The following is a 19665-nucleotide window of genomic DNA, read 5'->3' as shown; positions in this document are numbered from 1 at the left end:
GTGAAAACAAGTCATTTATTCAACAAAGATTCCAGGTACTGAGCTGTGCTCTAGGCCTTAGAGACACAGAGGTATACAGGCAACCAACCCTCTGCCCCTCTAAAAGTCATGTTTTAGTTTGGGAGGGGAAGGTCTTTTGTAGATAGAAGTGGGAACTGCAAAAAATGTTAGTGTTCAAACAACATGTGTACTCACAAAAACTCTCTTTTCCTTCTCTCTTTCCTTATTTTGAAAGAAAACTCAAGGAAAGTCAGTGTGTTAATGTGATCTTGTTTTTGTTTGTATTAAAAACATGATGATTGAATGATAAATTATCTGAGATTTAGATAAAAGATTGCTGGATTTGCTTGAACAACAGAAGGGCTTCTTCACCCCTTTCTCCTGACATTGTCAGAGCATCCAGGAGTGTAAAGAAAGTATGAAGACCAGCAGGAGAAGATATAGGGCTCACTACAGAGCCTTCCTGTGTGAGAAACAGGATTGGGAGTCTGGTTCTTTAGCTGTGATGGGCAGCTGGGAGGAAGAAGGCCTTCCCTTTTGCATGTGAGCTTATTTTTGTATGATCTCCTCTACGTACATACATGCACATACCTGTGCACATATTTTCATTTGATAAGGGAATGTCAGCTGTATGTTGTTTTTGTATTTTAGCGGATGACTTCGATGCATGCTATTAGGTGAGTGATATGGTCAGGCCTCCAATCCGTATGGAAAACTAGTCATTTCAGGGGGATTATCTGTTTCTAAAATGATGTAATAAATATAAATTTCTTATCTTCCAGTTATCCATAGTGGCTGTGGTAATTAACATTTACCGAATGTCAAATGTAGAGGGTCTATTGCGGTTTCTTGAGGATCAAAATACTTTCCCCAACTTTGAGCATGTGGCATACTGGCAAATCCAGTTCAACAATATAGCCGCTGTCAATGTATTTTTGGTCTGGATCAAGGTAAGTTATATCACATTCTTCATACATACATACATACATATACATACATATACACACACATACAAATAGAAATATATATACACACACACACACACAAACATAAATCACCCAGACCATTCCCTTTTGGCGAGGTTGACCTGGCCGGGTGGATGTGGCCATGTTGACGTGACCAGCCAAGGTTGTTGAATAGTTTACATAATGTAAATGGTTGCTTCTGTGAATCTTTCTGTAACTGTGGATGAGATGACGTTGGCTGCTGGATTCTTTTCAGATCTGAGGAAGCTCTGCCTAGCTTTCCCACTTGTTCTCCGTGTAAACGGCAGGGCGTCTCATGGACAGTGAAGCCGGATTCTAGACAGACAGAAAGCTTCAGCCAGGCCAGGTTCTGTGACTGTGCCCTGCAAACGTTAACTCCCGGTGCATTTAAGCCAAGATTTTAATTTAATTGAAACTTCACTTCCCCTGTCCCCATAGCCACATTTTATCTACGTGTTGGTGATGGCAACTGTTTTAGGACCATCCCAGCAGGTTCTCAGAAGCAGCTTCCAGAGAGGGTGCTTACCAGCAGCACTGACACTGCAAGGCCTGGGGCTGACCACAAGTGTGGACCTCACATTGCATTTCTCATGTTGTCATGTCCTGACTCCCACCGTGTAGGGGAACTCTGACATGGCAAAGACTCACCAAAACTATGTTTCTGCTATATTTTTTGTTACCGTTTCTTTTCCCCCCTCTTTCAGTTTAATCCTTTGGGGGACATTATCATTGTTTATGAGTCACATTTAAGCTTGTTTTTATTGTATTATAACTGATACAGGATGTGAACGCCATGAGGCAGAAGCTTTGTTCTGCTCACTGTGACATTCCCAGCCCTGAGGACAGTAGCTAGCGTGGGCTAGATACTCAACAAATGCTTTACACTAATATATTGCTAGTCCTGAAGACAGTACCTAGCATGGGGTAGATGCTCAAATACTTTATACTGCTACATTCCCAACCCTGAGGACAGTAGCTAGCATGGGCTAGATACTCAACAAATGCTTTACACTAATATATTGCTAGTCCTGAAGACAGTACCTAGCATGGGGTAGATGCTCAAATACTTGACACAGTTACTTTCCCAGCCATGGGGACAGTACCAAGCATGAACTAGGTGTTCAAATACTTTATACTGCTACATTCCCAACCCTGAGGACAGTACCTAGCATGAACTAGGTGCTCAAATACTTGACACTGTTACTTTCCCAGCCATGGGGACAGTACCAAGCATGAACTAGGTGCTCAAATACTTTATACTGCTACATTCCCAACCCTGAGGGCCCAACAAACACATTTTATTGTAAGATAGATGTTCCTAGACTTGAAAGAGACAAAAAGTAAATAATGTCTCCTTTATGATAAATGTAAATTGCATAATACCATTTTCACCCTTTTACATGCTTGCTTCAGAAGCATGAAGGACCCAGCAGTGTTGTATCTATGACTACTGCACATCCCCAAACATTCTTGCAATCCAAACAGGAAATGCTGTATCCCAACTCATCTACTTTCCATTGTGTTTCATGTCCCAGTGAATTTGACTGTTTAAAGTACCTCAAGTAGATGAAGGCATACAACGTTTGAGGTTTTGCATCTGCCTTATTTCACTTAGCACACTCTCAAAGTTCATGCCATATGACATGACACATTACACTCTCTCTTATGGTAGAATAGTTCCATTGTGTGTGTAGAGCACATTGTACCGTCCATTCATCTACTGACAGTTCCATTGTGTGTGTAGAGCACCTTGTACCGTCCATTCATGTACTGACAGTTCCATTGTGTGTGTAGAGCACATTGTACCGTCCATTCATGTACTGACAGTTCTATTGTGTGTAGAGCACATTGTACCTTCCATTCATGTACTGACAGTTCCATTGTGTGTGTAGAGCACATTGTACCGTCCATTCATGTACTGACAGTTCCATTGTGTGTGTAGAGCACATTGTACCGTCCATTCATGTACTGACAGTTCTATTGTGTGTGTAGAGCACATTGTACCTTCCATTCATGTACTGACAGTTCTATTGTGTGTAGAGCACATTGTACCATCCATTCATCTACTGACAGTGTTCCTCTGTTACAGCTCTTCAAATTCATCAGCTTTAATAGGACCATGAGCCAGCTCTCCACAACTATGTCTAGATGTGCCAAAGACCTCTTTGGATTCACCATTATGTTCTTCATTGTTTTCTTGGCATATGCTCAGTTGGCATACCTTGTCTTTGGCACTCAAGTTGATGACTTCAGTACTTTCCAAGAGTGTATGTAAGTATCTATGAAATAAAACAGAAAAGTTTTTTTCTATAAATGTGTGAAAGTGTCAAATAATATTTTTAAAATTTATTTTAGGATAAGTTCAGTCAGAGCTGGCATAGAATTTCTAACAGCAAGCTAATGTTCTTGTCACTATCTGACTAGCAAATGTTCAGAATAAAGACACGTTGAAAACTTCTTCTACAAGCGTTGTCCCAGCATAGGACATCCAGTGTCTGGAAATGTTGATTCTTAGGGAAACAGCCTTCAGGTAGGGAGACAGAGTGGAACCGCCATGAAAAGATAGCATTAGTTCAAAGACCGAGATCTTCTCAATACCCAGCCCAGGTGGGAGTTTTAAATGGCCATTTACAGGGAGGTGCACACGTGTGGAATGCTCCCCTCCCTTCATATAAGGAAGCCATTTGCCTGCGTTGTCATTCCTCTTGAACAGTGTTTCCTTGTATCTTAAATTTCGACTTCTAAGCAAGCAATAAGACATATTTCTAATATTATAGAAAAAACTAAAACCAGTTTACAAATCTTCAGTCTTTTTCCAGTGTCCCCAAATATACCAAAAAAAAAAGTCATTAAAACGAAACAAAAATCCACACGATATTTTGAATTGCAGTTATGTGCCATTCAGAGTTACTAGGTGGTGAGGGAAAGAGTGGATCATAACAGTGAACTTGGTGTGGCTTTGGGGATGGGTCCCTAGTTAATCTTACTTATTGATGAAAGCCAGGAAAGGAAGGGATGTCACCGACAACGTCTAGCCGCTGTGACCTCACTTTCAGTGACTGTGACAGTGCTGGAGCTTTGAACCCTACAATTGTGTCCATCTTTCAATATGCGTGTTGTCATTGTTTTTGTTTAAAGATATTTTAACTTCAAAGCAAGCGTGACTATTACAAAGATTTGAGTTACCAGGTTTACCCAGATTATGTATTCTTGCTATACAAATCATCTAATAATCAGATTTAATATTGAGTAGAAATGACATATGTAATATGAAACCACGTTATTCTCAACTGACAATAGAAATGACAAGACTTTCCCAAAGAGGTCGACAGTTTTCAGTTTCTTGGCAGCTATCTCAAACTTCCCAGACTGTCCTAGCATATGAAATCATCTGTAATAAATGTGCGCCCTCAACTGGAACGGGTTGTTTTTTCATTGTGTTCTGTTTTGTTTCCATAGCTTCACTCAGTTTCGCATCATTTTGGGTGACATCAACTTCACAGAGATTGAGGAAGCTAACCGGGTTTTGGGACCACTTTATTTCACTACATTTGTGTTCTTTATGTTCTTCATTCTTTTGGTATGTATATGTACATATATGTATTTTACAGTGAGGTGATTTAGACTTTATGCCCTTAAATCACCACCGTGTCCTTTCTCTCACGCGTGATCACCTATTATTTTAAACAAATACATGGAAAACAGAAAAATGATGATTCAAGAAAACTTAATATGTTCATTGATTTACAGTTTTCAGACATATTGTTTTTCCCATGGTCTTTCAATCATCTATATATGTGTATCTAACCGTTATAAAATAATTACAAGTGCAGGTTTATCAAGTTCCTAAGTGGTGCTTTTCCTCCCCCGTGGGACGTGCTTGCCTGCTTACCCAGTACATTGTCTCTCACTGCCACCTTTGTCACTTCCTAGTGTGACTTCTGTCCCCCCTTTTCTTTGAGAAAATAGGAATTTATAAAGCAACTTAGAAGTAGGATGTCAAGAGTCATAGTTTGGTGGAGGCTAAGGTAAAATTTCAGCTTTCTCACAGGGCACAGGCCTAAACACTGTCAGAAAGAATCTGTGTGTATTAAACTTGTAAGCAAATCTAAGAGCAATCAGGAATTGTTCCAAGAATACAGTGTCTTTGAGTCTCTTGATTTGGAACAACTTTTACCATTTACTTTAAGATTTTTTTTAAAGGTGTTTTCTTCTTTCCTTAACATTTCTGCATTCTACTTGTCCAGTGAAAAGGTATAAAATAAAGTTGCTTGACTTCGGGAGAAGGCATATTCCAAACACGGTCATCTAGCCAATTTGTGTAAGGGGTCCTGCCTCACCCCTTTGAGTGCTGGGATTATAGGTGGGCTGCCATGTCTGAACCACACTTGTGTGGGGGCTGGGGATCTGATCCTGAGTCCTTAGGTTTACACACGGAGCCATCTCCCCAGCTCCTAGCTTTGCAATTATCAAATGAAGAAGGTAACATTACCTCCCTTGTGTTGGCTAGTGAGATGATCTATGCAGTGCTCAAGACGGGTCCTAACAGTGACTGTTCTAAGTGCTAATCTTACAGCTGCTGTCACTCATCAATGTCTAGATACTTCTCTGACATTTTCCCGCCCCAGAGGTAATGAATATTCCCATAAGTTTGCAACATACTTTTTGAGCATTGTACTTAATAAATCAGATGCGCCACCTGCATGCCGTTTGTTTGTATCTGGTCATGGTTTATAGCTGCAGAGAGGTATACTTAACTCTGTCTGCTTTCTTCACAAATCCATAGAATCTGAGAAGGTCTAAGTTCTATTTTCCTTTCCATAGCTTTCTCAGCTGTAAAACACATCATCGAATGTACAAGCACTATAGTTTACACTCTATATTATGTAGGTAAGAATATAGTGTATGAGAATATAATGGCTCAGGCAGTATTTATCCAGTGACTGATGAAGATTAAGACTCTTGTTTTAGTGGAGAACTATGATTATCCATCAATTAAGAAGGAATATTGATTAAGATTGGACACCAGAAATTAAAACAGAACATAAATTATACATAAACACACGGGTGTGTGCTCTAGTTCAAGAGAAAGACCCTGTATTGCTAGGCTAGCTAGATGAGGGAGCTCTGGCTCAAGAGAAGGACCCTGTATTGCTAGGCTAGCTAGATGAGGGAGCTCTGGCTCAAGAGAAGGACCCTGTATTGCTAGGCTAGCTAGATGAGGGAGCTCTGGCTCAAGAGAAAGACCCTGTATTGCTAGGCTAGCTAGATGAGGGAGCTCTGGCTCAAGAGAAGGACCCTGTATTGCTAGGCTAGCTAGATGAGGGAGCTCTGGCTCAAGAGAAGGACCCTGTATTGCTAGGCTAGCTAGATGAGGGAGCTCTGGCTCAAGAGAAAGACCCTGTATTGCTAGGCTAGCTAGATGAGGGAGCTCTGGCTCAAGAGAAGGACCCTGTATTGCTAGGCTAGCTAGATGAGGGAGCTCTGGCTCAAGGAAGGACCCTGTATTGCTAGGCTAGCTAGATGAGGGAGCTCTGGCTCAAGAGAAGGACCCTGTATTGCTAGGCTAGCTAGATGAGGGAGCTCTGGCTCAAGAGAAGGACCCTGTATTGCTAGGCTAGCTAGATGAGGGAGCTCTGGCTCAAGAGAAAGACCCTGTATTGCTAGGCTAGCTGGTTGAGGGAGCTCTGGCTCAAGAGAAGGACCCTGTATTGCTAGGCTAGCTAGATGAGGGAGCTCTGGCTCAAGAGAAGGACCCTGTATTGCTAGGCTAGCTAGATGAGGGAGCTCTGGCTCAAGAGAAGGACCCTGTATTGCTAGGCTAGCTAGATGAGGGAGCTCTGGCTCAAGAGAAGGACCCTGTATTGCTAGGCTAGCTAGATGAGGGAGCTCTGGTTCAAGAGAAGGACCCTGTATTGCAACATTGCCAGACAAGGGAAAACAAAACAACAACAAATCCCCAAACAAACTCTTGCATTATACTATAATCTCAAAAAGTAAAGAGATTATTGTATTTTTTAAAAATCAAACATGGTCTTGGGAGATGGCTGACTGGGTAAGAGTAGTGCTCTGCAAGCGTGAGACCCTGAGTTTGGTCTCCAGTAGTCAAGTAAAGAGCCAGAACAGACCGAGTGTGCCAGTGCCCAGGGGCTGGGAGGCGGGTGTTGACAAGCAGGTTCCTGGATCTTGTTATCAGCCAACCTAGCCAATAAGTGAGCTTTACGTTCCTGAGAGCTCCTGTCTGAAGACAGTAAGATGGAGACAATAGAGAGGACACTCGCTCAGGCTTTTGCGTGTGCACTTTTTGATGCTCACATCCACACACGCGTACAAGCACAACGCATACACACAAGCCAGACGACGTATGTGGGTCTTGCCCTGTTAGCTGGAGAACCTCGGTGATTCAACTGCCCTGTATTCCTGGTTCTTGTCTCTTGTCAGGGAAGAGGTACAAGTGAGGAACTGCACGGGGAAGTTTATTATAGAGGGCACGTATCCATTTGAAGAGTGAGTGCAGGTTTCCTGAGAGAGTCCTATATTATAGTCTTTCCTTCCTGGGTTTTAGATGATTCTGGGACTTGTGATTTCAGGTTACAGAGGCCCAAGGTTCAGCTGTCAGGACACGGAGTATCTCGTTTCTTTGTTGTGTGAGGGTTCGGCTTGGAAGGTCTGACATGATGGAGTTGTTTGTAACCCAGAGCCCATCTGGCTGTTGTTGAGCCCAGCTGTAGGATAAATAGTGTGAGGTGAACTTTGTGGGGGTTTCTTGTCTTCTGCATTCCTTCCTGGCTATTGTTGCTGGTTGTTTGCTTTTTCCTTTGATCTCTGCTGAGTTCCAGGTAATTCCCCATCTCCTTCCAGTCACACCAAGACGAGAACCTAAGCTTGACAGTCTGTGAAGTATTCACCGTTTCACAGAGATTTCCTTGATCTTTCTACTGGGCCTACTCTACGCCTATTTGCTGAAGTCATTTCAATTCTTTAAAATATGTTCTGTGTACCTCACATGAGTAGATGATAGAATTTGGAAAAAGTTTAAGTAAGTTGATTGTTAAAACTCGAAGAGCTCTTCAGAGTCCTACACAATAACTTAAATGTTTTAAAACTAGAAAACAATAATTCTTCCATCTATACATAAATGCACTAATAGTTTGTAGCTTTTTATTGTCTCTTTGTAAAATATGTCAAAAGGTGTGTTCTAACTTCTGTTATGAAACATTTTGACCAAGCTCAACATGAGGAGGAATAGGTTTATTTGCCTTACATGCTACAGCCCATCGTGAACACAGACAGTGCAGAGATCAGGGCCGGACCCAAGGTAGGAACTGAATGACTCACAACTGTGCTGCCTACTGCCTTGTTCCCATGGCTTCTTCAGCTCGCTTGCTCATACTGCCCAGGACCACCTACGTGCCCAGGGGCAGTACCAGCCATGGCCCTCTCACACCAATCACCAATCAAGAAACTGCCCTGCCCTCAAGACTCACCTACAGACCAGTCTGAGGGAGCTGATTTTTCAGTCGAGGTTCCCTCTTTCCAAGAGACTCTATATTGTGTCGAGTTGACAACAGCTCACCAGCATAGCTTGGTTTTGTAAGTGACAGTGGAGAAATACTGCTTCAAAGAGTATGAGAGCAAAACCTAATTAGTGACTACGTGATTATTCAGTTTTGGTAAAATGGTAAACCAAAAAGGCATGTGTCAGTGTTTAGATTGCTTTCAAAATGTATCTGAGTCTCATTCTTTGTTTTACGTACAGAACATGTTTTTGGCCATCATCAATGATACTTATTCGGAAGTGAAGTCGGATCTGGCCCAGCAGAAAGCGGAAATGGAACTCTCAGACCTTATCAGAAAGGTAGGCTATGCCCTAACCCCACAGCTGTTTTCCTACATATATAGGAACATTATTTTAATCAGCTTACCAAATCAACGCTGATTCCCTGAAATTATTTGAAGGGTAGGTCACCTTACTTCAGAAATAATTTAAATGTTTTTTTTGGGGAGGCTTGATAAATAAGTTAGGACTTAAATTTTGAGGATCCTTTTATGATCTGAATTTAATTTTAAAATGATTTTTTTTTGGTTCTTACTCAGTGCCCCATAGTCCTGAATTCACACTAACTGAAAGGGGTTGGACCACATAATCTAATTCTGCCCTTCTGTCTCAGTTAGCACTTGAGCTGAGATGGAAGGAAGGCAGACACTCTCCTTTAACTCTGGCCTTTAGGTGTAGAAGACCAAAAGGAAAAGTTCCTAGCTCCAGGCCACAGCTTGGGGGCCTGAGTTCTTTGTAATCCTTAACTAGGAGGGAAGGGTAGGGAAGTGCTTTGTTCTTCTCTCTGTGGCTTCCTTTGACTTAAAACTAAAACTTATATAAAAATAAATAGGTGTATAGACACCCTCCCATCCTGGTAGGGTGGAATCTCTCCTTTACTGTTTTTCTGTTTAAGCCTAAGCCCTGTGGTGTGTGAATTCTGTTTTAAGGGAAAACTTCAGCTTCATAAAGTCCCTTGGACAGAACCTAAGTGCCTGTTGTCTTGGGTGTTCCACCACAGTTGATGGCGTTTTTGCTATTTTTTAGTGTGAGCAAGAGCACTCCACACAGCAGACTTCTGACATTCAGGAAGTTCCGGTACGGCATGGTTACATAACATCAGGCCCTCAACCACAAGGGCTCAAATTTGTTTTCTCGCAAAATATTGTGGGACATGGTGTAGAGTACAAACTCTACTGTTAGCTTTTGAGTCTACAGACGTCCACCTAAGTAACAGGTTGTGATCCTTCATCTGTTCTGATGGCCACGGGGCAGCTCTGCTTCAGTTCACATACGCAAAGCATGCGGCCTCGCCTTCTTTCCTCTCTGAAAAATCCATGTCTTCAATAGGAAATGGGAAGGGAGCAGCAGAGGTGGCTAGGTGGTTAAGAGCACTTGCTGCTTTATGGGAGGATTGGCGTTTGGCTCCCGGCACCCTCGTGGAAGCTCACAACTGGCTGTAGCTCCAGTTCAGGGATTTTGACACTCTCTTCTCACCTCTGTGAGCACCCACGGGCACATGTGCGTACATACACATGTGCATGCACACTCATAAAAAATATTTTGTAAAAGTAAAAGACCTGACTGAGAAAGAGAGAGACGTGGTTGCTAGAAGTATTAGCTTACTGTGGGAAGGTAGTCTCAGCTGCCTATTGAAGGATCCAGGTAAACAGCTAAAACAATTTAGCGAAGATCTGTTTATTACAAAATAAATAATATACAATTTAATGAAAACATGTTAGAGGGAATGACATGCAAATAAATGTCGTGTTAAAGTAACTCTTAGGAGGGTGTCTTAGTAACCTTCTAGTGCAGTGAGGAGATAGCATGGCCAAGGCAACTTGTCAGAAAAGCATTTAATAGGGGCTTGCCTAGAGTTTCAGAGGCTGAGTCCGTGGTCATCAGTGGGAGCATATGGCAAGGAGGCCTGGCACTGGAGCAGGAGATGGGAGTTTACGTCTCATCTGTGTGTTGCAGGCAGAAAGGAGAGATAGAGACAGATAGAAAGAGAGACTGGGAATGGTATGAGCATTTGAAACCTCAAAGCTTACCCACCTCCAAGGCCACACCCAATTCTTTCCAAATAGTTTCACCAACTGTGGACCAAGCATTTAAAGATGTGATATGGTGAGAGCTGCTATTCAAACAGAGATGTTTTTCAGTAATAAGTGAGAAAAAGAAAAAATGTTCGGAGCTGATCTGTTTGTAGAGAGGGTGTGACAATTCACCAACAGAGCAAGTGTGTTCAGCCCACATTTTTGTGGAGAATCCTGGATACGTTTACAAAGACATTAAAGACTTGTTTTCCGAGCTCATAATAGTATAAGTTTCCTTGCACTCAGTAAATATTGGACTTGGTTTTATGTTTCTATAAATATAAAACTGAATATAGAATTATAAATGTGTAATTAATAAAGGTCATAAAACAATTAATTTTGTTCTTGATTATTCAGTCACTTTACACAATTCAGCCTTATAGCCCTGCTTATCATACAAAACTATGTCTCTGCTTCCCTTCTGCAGCACTGGGATGAGCCCAGGACTCACACATGACTAGTCAGTCCTTGATCAGTGCGATATTTCCTTAGCGCTGCCTCCAGTTTCTTGAACACCCTCAGGCTTATTTCACTGACTTAAAAGTTGTTTTTACCTCTAAGAAAATTCTTTGCTATCGTATGAAAAATGATCAATCCATAGCTTCTCCACAATCCCTTATATTCTGGGGAGCAAACAGCTATAGAATTCAAGGTGGTTTACATTTGAAGTATATTTAACTTTATATTTCAAGTGTCAATTTTATTTTAAATGTAAACATACACATACATATACATACACACACATATAAGGAAGAAATCTTTAGTTCTTGATTTATTGAAAGACGCTGAATTTTCTGCAAGTTTTATAGAAAACTGAGATTACATTCGTTATTCATTCACCAACACATTTTTCTTGAATTATCATATTCTACCAAGTGCTGAACTTTCAATAGTTTCATTGTAACTGACAAAATTCAAAGAGCGAATAAACAAAATCATGTCTTCTTCTTTTCTTTTCAATAGGGCTACCAGAAAGCACTGGTCAAACTAAAACTTAAAAGAAACACTGTAGACGACATCTCAGAGAGTCTCCGGCAAGGTGGGGGCAAGTTAAACTTTGATGAGCTTCGGCAGGACCTGAAAGGGTGAGGGCTGCACCGTAGAACCTGGGAGTGCCTACTGTACATGTTAATTCGCTGACGAGAGGTTGTTTCTGTCCCAAGTACTGGTAGAGAAATGTTTTTCATTTGGGGAAGCAGGTATCTTTCTGGAGCATGCTGTGTATCTCCCTTCCTCCTGCATTCTGATGTTTCGATGTTGGGGCTGAACCATGGACTGAATAATTCACCTCAACCCTCTCAATGCTTTCAGGAAAGGCCATACTGATGCAGAAATTGAGGCCATATTCACTAAATATGACCAGGATGGCGATCAGGAGCTGACGGAACGTGAGCATCAACAGATGAGAGACGACTTGGAGAAAGAGAGGGTGAGCACTTGAGGGGATGCCTGGACTCAGTAGCCCCATATTCTAGCAATCCTTTCTCTCTTCATCCTCTCTCCTCACACCCTCAACTGATAGTCTGCTTATTCACCTTGTTCATCCCTGTTTTAAAATGTCAATCCCTGAAATAAAAACTAGGAAACCGATCTGGAGCACACTAGTTTTCCTGTTGGTAAAATTTTTTGCGAGGTCTTGGTATGTTGGCCCCTATTGGAAGACTCCATATTCTTCAGGAGGACCTGGACTTAGAACACAGCTCTTTGCCACGTCCCATGAGCAGCAGAAGTTTCCCTAGAAGCCTGGATGACTCGGAAGAGGAGGATGATGAAGACAGTGGGCATAGCTCCAGGAGGAGGGGCAGCATCTCCAGCGGGGTTTCCTATGAAGAGTTCCAGGTGTAAGTACAAAGTTTCCCCAGTTTCTGTTGACCAGGGTCAAAGTGAGATGACACGGCTCTCATGGAGTTAAACGTTTAATTCTTTTCATGTCTAATATCATTTCTTTAAAATAGGTTTTTAAGAGTATTTTTATAATAGATCTGCATTATAAGAAATTAGGGAAGCAGAGAAAAACATTAATATCTTCTTTGTTCCTTCCAACCAAAATATCTTAACGAATTTTAGAGTCCATGTCTCCTTTTACATATATGTGTCTCCTTTTTACCTGTCTTACGGCCTAACACAGGGTCTGTCCTTGAGCAGATTAGACAGCTCTCAGTTCCTGTCTTCTATTTCCCTGTTGACTTTATGCTTGTTTACTTCTATTTGCTTTGGAGAAAGAGGTAATCACATCTCTATTAGTCAATTATTTATTTCTCCCTTTAATTCTAGAGAGTTCTACTCAGTGTTACATGAGGCTGCTAGGCGCATACATGTTCATAACAAGGAAGTCTCAATACTTCAAGTCTCCTTTCATGTCTTTATCATAAGTGAGATGTGTTGCTTTTCTCATGAGAACGTAGCTCAGTGACATTCTTCGTTCATTATTAACCATTATTTTTCTTGTTTTCATTTTTTCTTTGTTTTTGTCTTTCCTTCCTTCACTGCGTGTGTCTAGATGTGTAGCTCTTTGTTATTGTCTTTCTTCCTTCACTGCGTGTGTCTAGATGTGTAGCTCTTTGTTATTGTCTTTCTTCCTTCACTGCGTGTGTCTAGATGTGTAGCTCTTTGTTTTTGTCTTTCCTTCCTTCACTGCGTGTGTCTAGATGTGTAGCTCTTTGTTTTTGTCTTTCCTTCCTTCACTGCGTGTGTCTAGATGTGTAGCTCTTTGTTATTCTTTCCTTCCTTCACTGCGTGTGTCTAGATGTGTAGCTCTTTGTTATTGTCTTTCTTCCTTCACTGCGTGTGTCTAGATGTGTAGCTCTTTGTTATTGTCTTTCTTCCTTCACTGCGTGTGTCTAGATGTGTAGCTCTACTTTACCCTACTTGCAGTTTCCTGAGTGTCTTGAATTTGCAATGTTCCTTGTCAAACCTAGGGACAGTATTGTTTGAAGAAGATGGAGTGTTCAAGCATTTTAGATGTCATATGTTCTCACTTCTCTTCAGCTGCCTTTTTGATAAGTGGATTTCATTTGTCATATGTTTGTGAGAAAATTTCCAGACCTTCAGAAGGATTGAGTTTTTAAAAATAATTTTCAATAGCTAATTCTTTTTCTTTCTTTTTTTTCCTTCCTGAGACAGTGTTTCTCTTTATGGTAGCCTTGCCTGTCCTGGAACTCATTCTGTAGACCAGGCTCGCTTTGAACTCACAGAGATTGGCGTGCCTCTGACTCCCAAGTGCTGGGATTAAAGGCGTGTGCCACCACCACATGGTCCTTGTTAGTATTCTTATCATTGGAGAAGTTGTCTTCAGGGGCTGCAGTTAGTGGCTGAATCACAAGGAGAAGGGCCAGGGAGGGAGAATTCAAACTGTTGCCATTTGACATATTTTAAGGCATTTAAATATTTGTATTCAAAATAATGAGATGTTAAAGGAGCACACTGTTTTCTAACAGTTCTGTTTGCTTATAATTCTTTCTCAGGAAACATGATGCAGTGATTTCTTGTGTCACCTTAGACACCTACTGTCTAGGTGAATTATGATTTATTTACATGACCTCCCACTAGTTGTTTACCATAGCCATTGTTCAGTGCTGTATGTGAATACATTTGTAACACAAAATTACATATTTGAAACTTCCTTTAGAATTTTTCCAAAAAATGGTACCTGTGAATAAAGGCTTTTAAAGCTTCAGACACAATTTTATTGGCAGGAAGAATGGAGGTTATCATTCCCACAAGCAGCCCGAAACTTTTGTCTTTGAGTCTTGCAAACACTTAGAAAGTATTTCATGCTGTCACGTTATCTTGGCGTGCGTGAATGAGTCCTGTGGGCTGAAGGACATGGAGATGTGACTTCTGTGCTCGCTGTCGCCCCCTGCAGGCTGGTGAGACGCGTGGACCGCATGGAGCACTCCATAGGCAGCATCGTGTCCAAGATCGATGCTGTCATCGTCAAGCTTGAGATCATGGAGCGGGCGAAGCTCAAGAGGCGAGAGGTGCTAGGGAGGCTGCTGGATGGAGTGGCTGAGGTGAGCAGTCATGAGCGTAAGACACTGACTGGAGGACTCGGTCTTTATTGATAGGAATGGACACAGGCGACACTTTTCACTTGTTAATATTGAAGAGGAGCAAAAACTAAAGTTTACATTTACATCATTCACAAATACTGTTTTCTATTCACTTTTGTTTTCAGGTTTTTCCCCTTAAGCAGAAACATTCTTTAGTTCTGTAGAGCACAAAGGTAATCCTCCCGTTTTGTGACTCTTAACCCGATTCCTGTCACCCTCCTTATATAACCTTAGATCAAACAATCTGGAGGCATGGCTCTTGATACCCCTGTTTGAGAGTGCTCCCATTAGTGGAGCAAACAATCAAGTGAACAGTTAGTCCACCATCTCTCAGAATTGGTATTGCGTACTGTTTCCACCTCCAGTCTGACGTAACTGCACCATATTTTACATAAAACTCAGATGCATTGTGGAATAATTTAACAGATAGCATGCCCAGGTTTCTGCTATTTCTTTAATTTCTTTGTTAGGATGAGAGACTGGGTCGTGAGAGCGAGGTCCACAGGGAACAGATGGAGCGCCTGGTGCGGGAAGAGTTGGAGCGCTGGGAATCAGATGATGTGGCGTCGCAGACAGGTCATGGTCTGGGCACACAAGTGGGACTCAATGGTCAGCCGCACCCCAGAAGCTCCCGGCCTCCTTCCTCCCAGTCTGCAGAGGGCCTAGAAGGCGGAGGTGGAAATGGAAGTGCCAATGTTCATGTGTAATTATCCGCGAGTGTTTGCATGTGTTTTTCTCAGACACGAAGAGGTGATGTCCAGTACGGCAATGTTAATTACAATATTTATATGCCTGGCTACATGAGGATGCTGGTCTTTGTGACCAATTGTTATAATTGTCTGCACTTTAATTTATTTTACGTAAACTTTGCCCATGGTTCAAGGAGGATTGTTTTACTTTTTCTCATGTGAGAAATCTAGATGTAAATATTGAGTTCAGAAAACAAAAAAAATTTTGAAAAGTATGCCCAGTAGCTGCCCTTGTCCAAGTCTTCAGGTGACAATAAAGAAGCCTTTAAAAGTTGTTCTGAGTTTATGTCCAGTCCCTGCATTCGGCAGTGGCAGTCCTGTACAATGCCTTAGGGAAAACCAGGCTTTTTTTCCGACTTGGATGTAACTTGAGGAATTACTGCAAGCTTCCTTCTAAGAAAGCAGTCTTATTTCACCAGTTTTTCTCGGGTGAACTTCTCTCACAGATGGAGTAGGAAAGAACTCCCAAGCAGAGTACGGACATGGAGCCATTGCTGAAATGTGTATGAACAGTTGGGATAGATATTAAGTGCTATCTCGTTTTTCCTATTATATTCCCAGTTTGTGGGACTAAGCATATCATTTATTTTTTGTATTATTTAACTTTTGTTGGACACTTGGTAAGAAAAGCCGAAAGGATAAATTATAGGTTAAAAGGTAGGAGAATTGGAAAGAGCCCTAATCTGTCACTAAACTTGACTTTTCAATTCTTTGTTAGCATAGGAATTTCTCCTGTTTGTTTCACTGCAGCTGAATCTAATATTAAGATAACTAATGAGTAAGACAAACTTACTGGATATTTTATTTTCCTATGCAGTGAAAGTTTTAACCCAGCAACTGTGCACACATGAAGCAGTACTTTAAGGAAGTTAAAAATGCATAAAAGCTTTATAAAAGGAAAGGTTTGGCGTATGTTCTATCTAAAATATAGTTCTCAAATATTCGTCATTTTATATTTCAGAATGAAAACATCCAATGCAAATTTAGTTCATTTTCATGTAAGGGGCCTCTAATATTAAGGGGTTTTCCATTATTAGAAGGGATCAGCTAAATGTTGCATATCAGCAATGGTTTCATTAGGCAAGGGTCTCTCTAAATTGATGGGAGAAATCTATTCTCAATATATGTTGCTGTTGTTGGTGTTAAAGACTGGGTTTCACTGTCTAATCCTGGCTGGTCTCAGATGCACAGCGATGAATCTGCTCTCTGCCTCCTGCATGCTGGGATTACGGACATGTGTAATCACACCAGGCTAAAATGATTGTTTTGAAAAGTGCTGAGTAACCTGGTCTTTTGAGAGCCCAGGACAAAAGCCACGCTGGTCGGCATTCAGCAGATAGAGACCAGGTAGAAGACAGCCCCGGACTTGAGTGCTGTTCTCGAAATTCTCCAGCATTCATTTAGTTTATCAGACCTGCAACAAACTGCCGAGCAGACAGACCTTTCTAGAAGCTTCTACAGAAGCAAAGCTTGTTGAATTTCCTTAATTCTGATGACTCCCCATCTATTATATTCTCTTTTAAATATGCTATGCTAATGTTTTTTCCCTGGGTATTGAAGTTTGCAGTCCAGGGGTATATTGTATGTATGTACTTACATATGTGTATCATGTTGTTACATGTAAACAAACTTCAACTTGAAGTGCATTCATTATGTGGTATCCATGTGTATCGACCACGTGCCATATATCTGTTATGGTCACTGGAACATCATTTTATGATGCTTGTTATTATACTGTTTCTCATTTAACTTGTGAAATTTTGCAGAACTCTTTTTACTCTTTTCACGTATACATTTATATATTTTTCTACTTTGGTCCTAGGAAGTTCAGTCCCAATCTCTTTTCTATTATCTTCCCCTCTGTAATAGGTATAGTTAAGATATATATTCAAGGTTCTTCTGACAATCAAGAATTTCCTAACTGTAATAGTTTGTACATTACTTAATAAAGACTTGACATGGTACCAAGGTATAAAAAAAGTGTCTGCTTCCTTATAAGAAAGAGTTGCCTTTTATTGTGGCATAGACCCTGGAAAAGTACCTTCTTTTCTGTGTCCAGTAAGGACACAAGTAACACGTTTCTATGCTTTTTACACTAAATATACATTTATAGACTCCCAGTAAACCATTGCACAGTCTTTTTTCTTTTTCCTCACAGAAGTATAATCCAGGACAAAGACTTCAGGACAGGAGGACACTTGGGACACACAGGTCATAGGAATGTCAGAGTGTGAGAGACAGAGCAGGGAAAATCTCAGTAGAGGGTGTGTTAGTGTACTCTTAATGTTACTGGCTGCTGGAACTCTGAGATGCACAATTCAGATTTACTCCACCCTCCGAGAATGGCTGTAATTCTCGTGTACTAGTAGTAAACAAAGCAACCCTTCACAAGTTCTGGGTGAAGAAAAGCGTGTAGACCTGATAGCTGACACTCACTAGGCATTCCAGAGATATGCCACAGAGGGCTTGCCTATATCATGTACTAGGCATACCATGCGTGGTTCAGTCCCAGGGGCTCTTGTTCCCCTAGATACAATGGAACTAATGAGGGGACGTGTTGCCCATATAGTGGAGGAGAAAATAGCACTTACCTTAGTTACTTCTCTACTGCTGTGCGAGGATGGCTGTCATGACCAAGTTTATTGTGGCTTACATAGGATGAACCCATGACCATCAGGGTGGGGAGTGTGGCAGCAGGCAGGTAGGCATGGCACTGGAGCACTAGTTCACAACTTACATCTGGTTAATAAATATCAGGCAGAGAGGTCTCCATGGGAATGGTGTGTGCTACTGGAACCTCAGGGACCACCTCCCAGTGACATAAGGTAACATCTTCTAATACTTAGCAAATAGTTCCACCAAATGGGGACCATATACAAGAGACCATGCGCGGCCAATACTGCTCAAGAATCTCCCGCTTGACCTAGCTCCACTCCTCATATGGCCAGAGGACCTGACATTGTTCTTGCTCAGTAATATCCACTGCTTCTCTAGTCACAATAGCTAATAAATGGAAACGACCTAAATGCCCTTCGACTGATGGATCGGTAATACAAATGTGCATATACACAATGGGGTAATATTCAGCTTTAAAGAAAAGCAAAATCATGAAATTTGCAGGTAAGTATAGTTCTCACCAAGCTGAAGACATTAAATGGTTGCTGGAGGAAGGGAAGTGTTGTGGGAGTTGCGGGCTGCGTTCCTGGCACCTGGCCGCCCGCATGGCTAGCTTTATACCCAAAATAATTACACAGGAACTGTATTCTTTTAAATACTGCTTGGCCCATTGGTTCCAGCCTCTTATTGGCTAGCTCTTACATATTGATCTAACCCATTTTTAATAATCTGTGTAGCCCACGAGGTGGCTTACCAGGAAAGATCTTAACCTGCGTCTGTCTGGAGTGGGAGAATCATGGCGACTAACTGATTCAGCTTCTTTCTCCCAGCATTCTGTTTTCTCCACCTACCTAAGGGTTGGCCTAACAAATGGGCCTAGGCAGTTTCTTTATTAATAAGAAATCACTCCCACATCAGGGAAGTAAGTAATCCCCCACCCAAGCTCATGCATGCTAGGAGATTTAATTAAATGCAGTAGGCCACAGAGACAAGAGGCATGAGAGTCAGAGGGGCACTTGGAAGAGGGCAAGGAAGGGGAGGAGAATAAAAGAGGGTAATGAGGGAGACGACGACCAAAGAACATCATGTATGTGTATGAAATTACAAAAGAATCAATTTTTAAAATTATAAGATTTTTGAGTGGTATTTTCCTGAAGAAGTGATTTAACCTTTAAAAAAAAGTGCTCAGTTTATTTCACAGTGGAGAATGGCATCTAAATTAAAAACAACTGCCAAGGGAGTGACCGTGCCCCTTACACAGTACCTACTGGTGTGTGCATGGCAATGTGTTACCTCCTGGTGATGGCGGGTTAAAAAAGTAGGTCCCCGTCTGTGCAGAGTCTACTATTGAGACAAAAAAAAAATGAAAACAAAAACCTTACTAATGCTCAGGAGAAAAGATGCATATCTTACTTGATTTTATGCATTAATTCTGGTTTATGACAAAGTGGTTGGATATACATACACATACATGAACCATGATTATATATATGTACACTAAGCAGATAGCAATAGAAATGGTCATTTTCAGAGATAATTTAAAAAATGAGTTCAAATCTTAATTTGTTTAAAACTTAATGCCTTTTTACATTAAAAAGAATTTTAATCTAAAGAAAAAGACGTAGCTCT

The 19665-nt window shown here is 41.3% G+C and overlaps 1 protein-coding gene across 1 annotated transcript in view; it reads left to right on the top strand.

The window, feature by feature from the left end:
* Pkd2 (polycystin 2, transient receptor potential cation channel) overlaps positions 1-17393 on the top strand; it is a 36838-nt gene extending 19445 nt beyond the window's left edge. The window contains exons 7-15 of the mRNA XM_075942435.1: positions 783-950; positions 3076-3257; positions 4446-4566; positions 8746-8844; positions 11583-11704; positions 11931-12048; positions 12297-12460; positions 14485-14632; positions 15142-17393. Coding sequence (XP_075798550.1) covers positions 783-950; positions 3076-3257; positions 4446-4566; positions 8746-8844; positions 11583-11704; positions 11931-12048; positions 12297-12460; positions 14485-14632; positions 15142-15378 — 1359 coding nt within the window. The 3' untranslated portion in view covers positions 15379-17393. The remainder of the gene's footprint in view (positions 1-782; positions 951-3075; positions 3258-4445; positions 4567-8745; positions 8845-11582; positions 11705-11930; positions 12049-12296; positions 12461-14484; positions 14633-15141) is intronic.
* Positions 17394-19665: the final 2272 nt, after the last annotated feature.

The sequence above is a fragment of the Microtus pennsylvanicus genome, chromosome 12, assembly GCF_037038515.1.
Source record: "Microtus pennsylvanicus isolate mMicPen1 chromosome 12, mMicPen1.hap1, whole genome shotgun sequence".
NCBI classification, from domain to species: domain Eukaryota; kingdom Metazoa; phylum Chordata; class Mammalia; order Rodentia; family Cricetidae; genus Microtus; species Microtus pennsylvanicus.
Note: the sequence above shows the minus strand (reverse complement) of the source record. Positions and strands in the feature narration are given on the sequence as shown.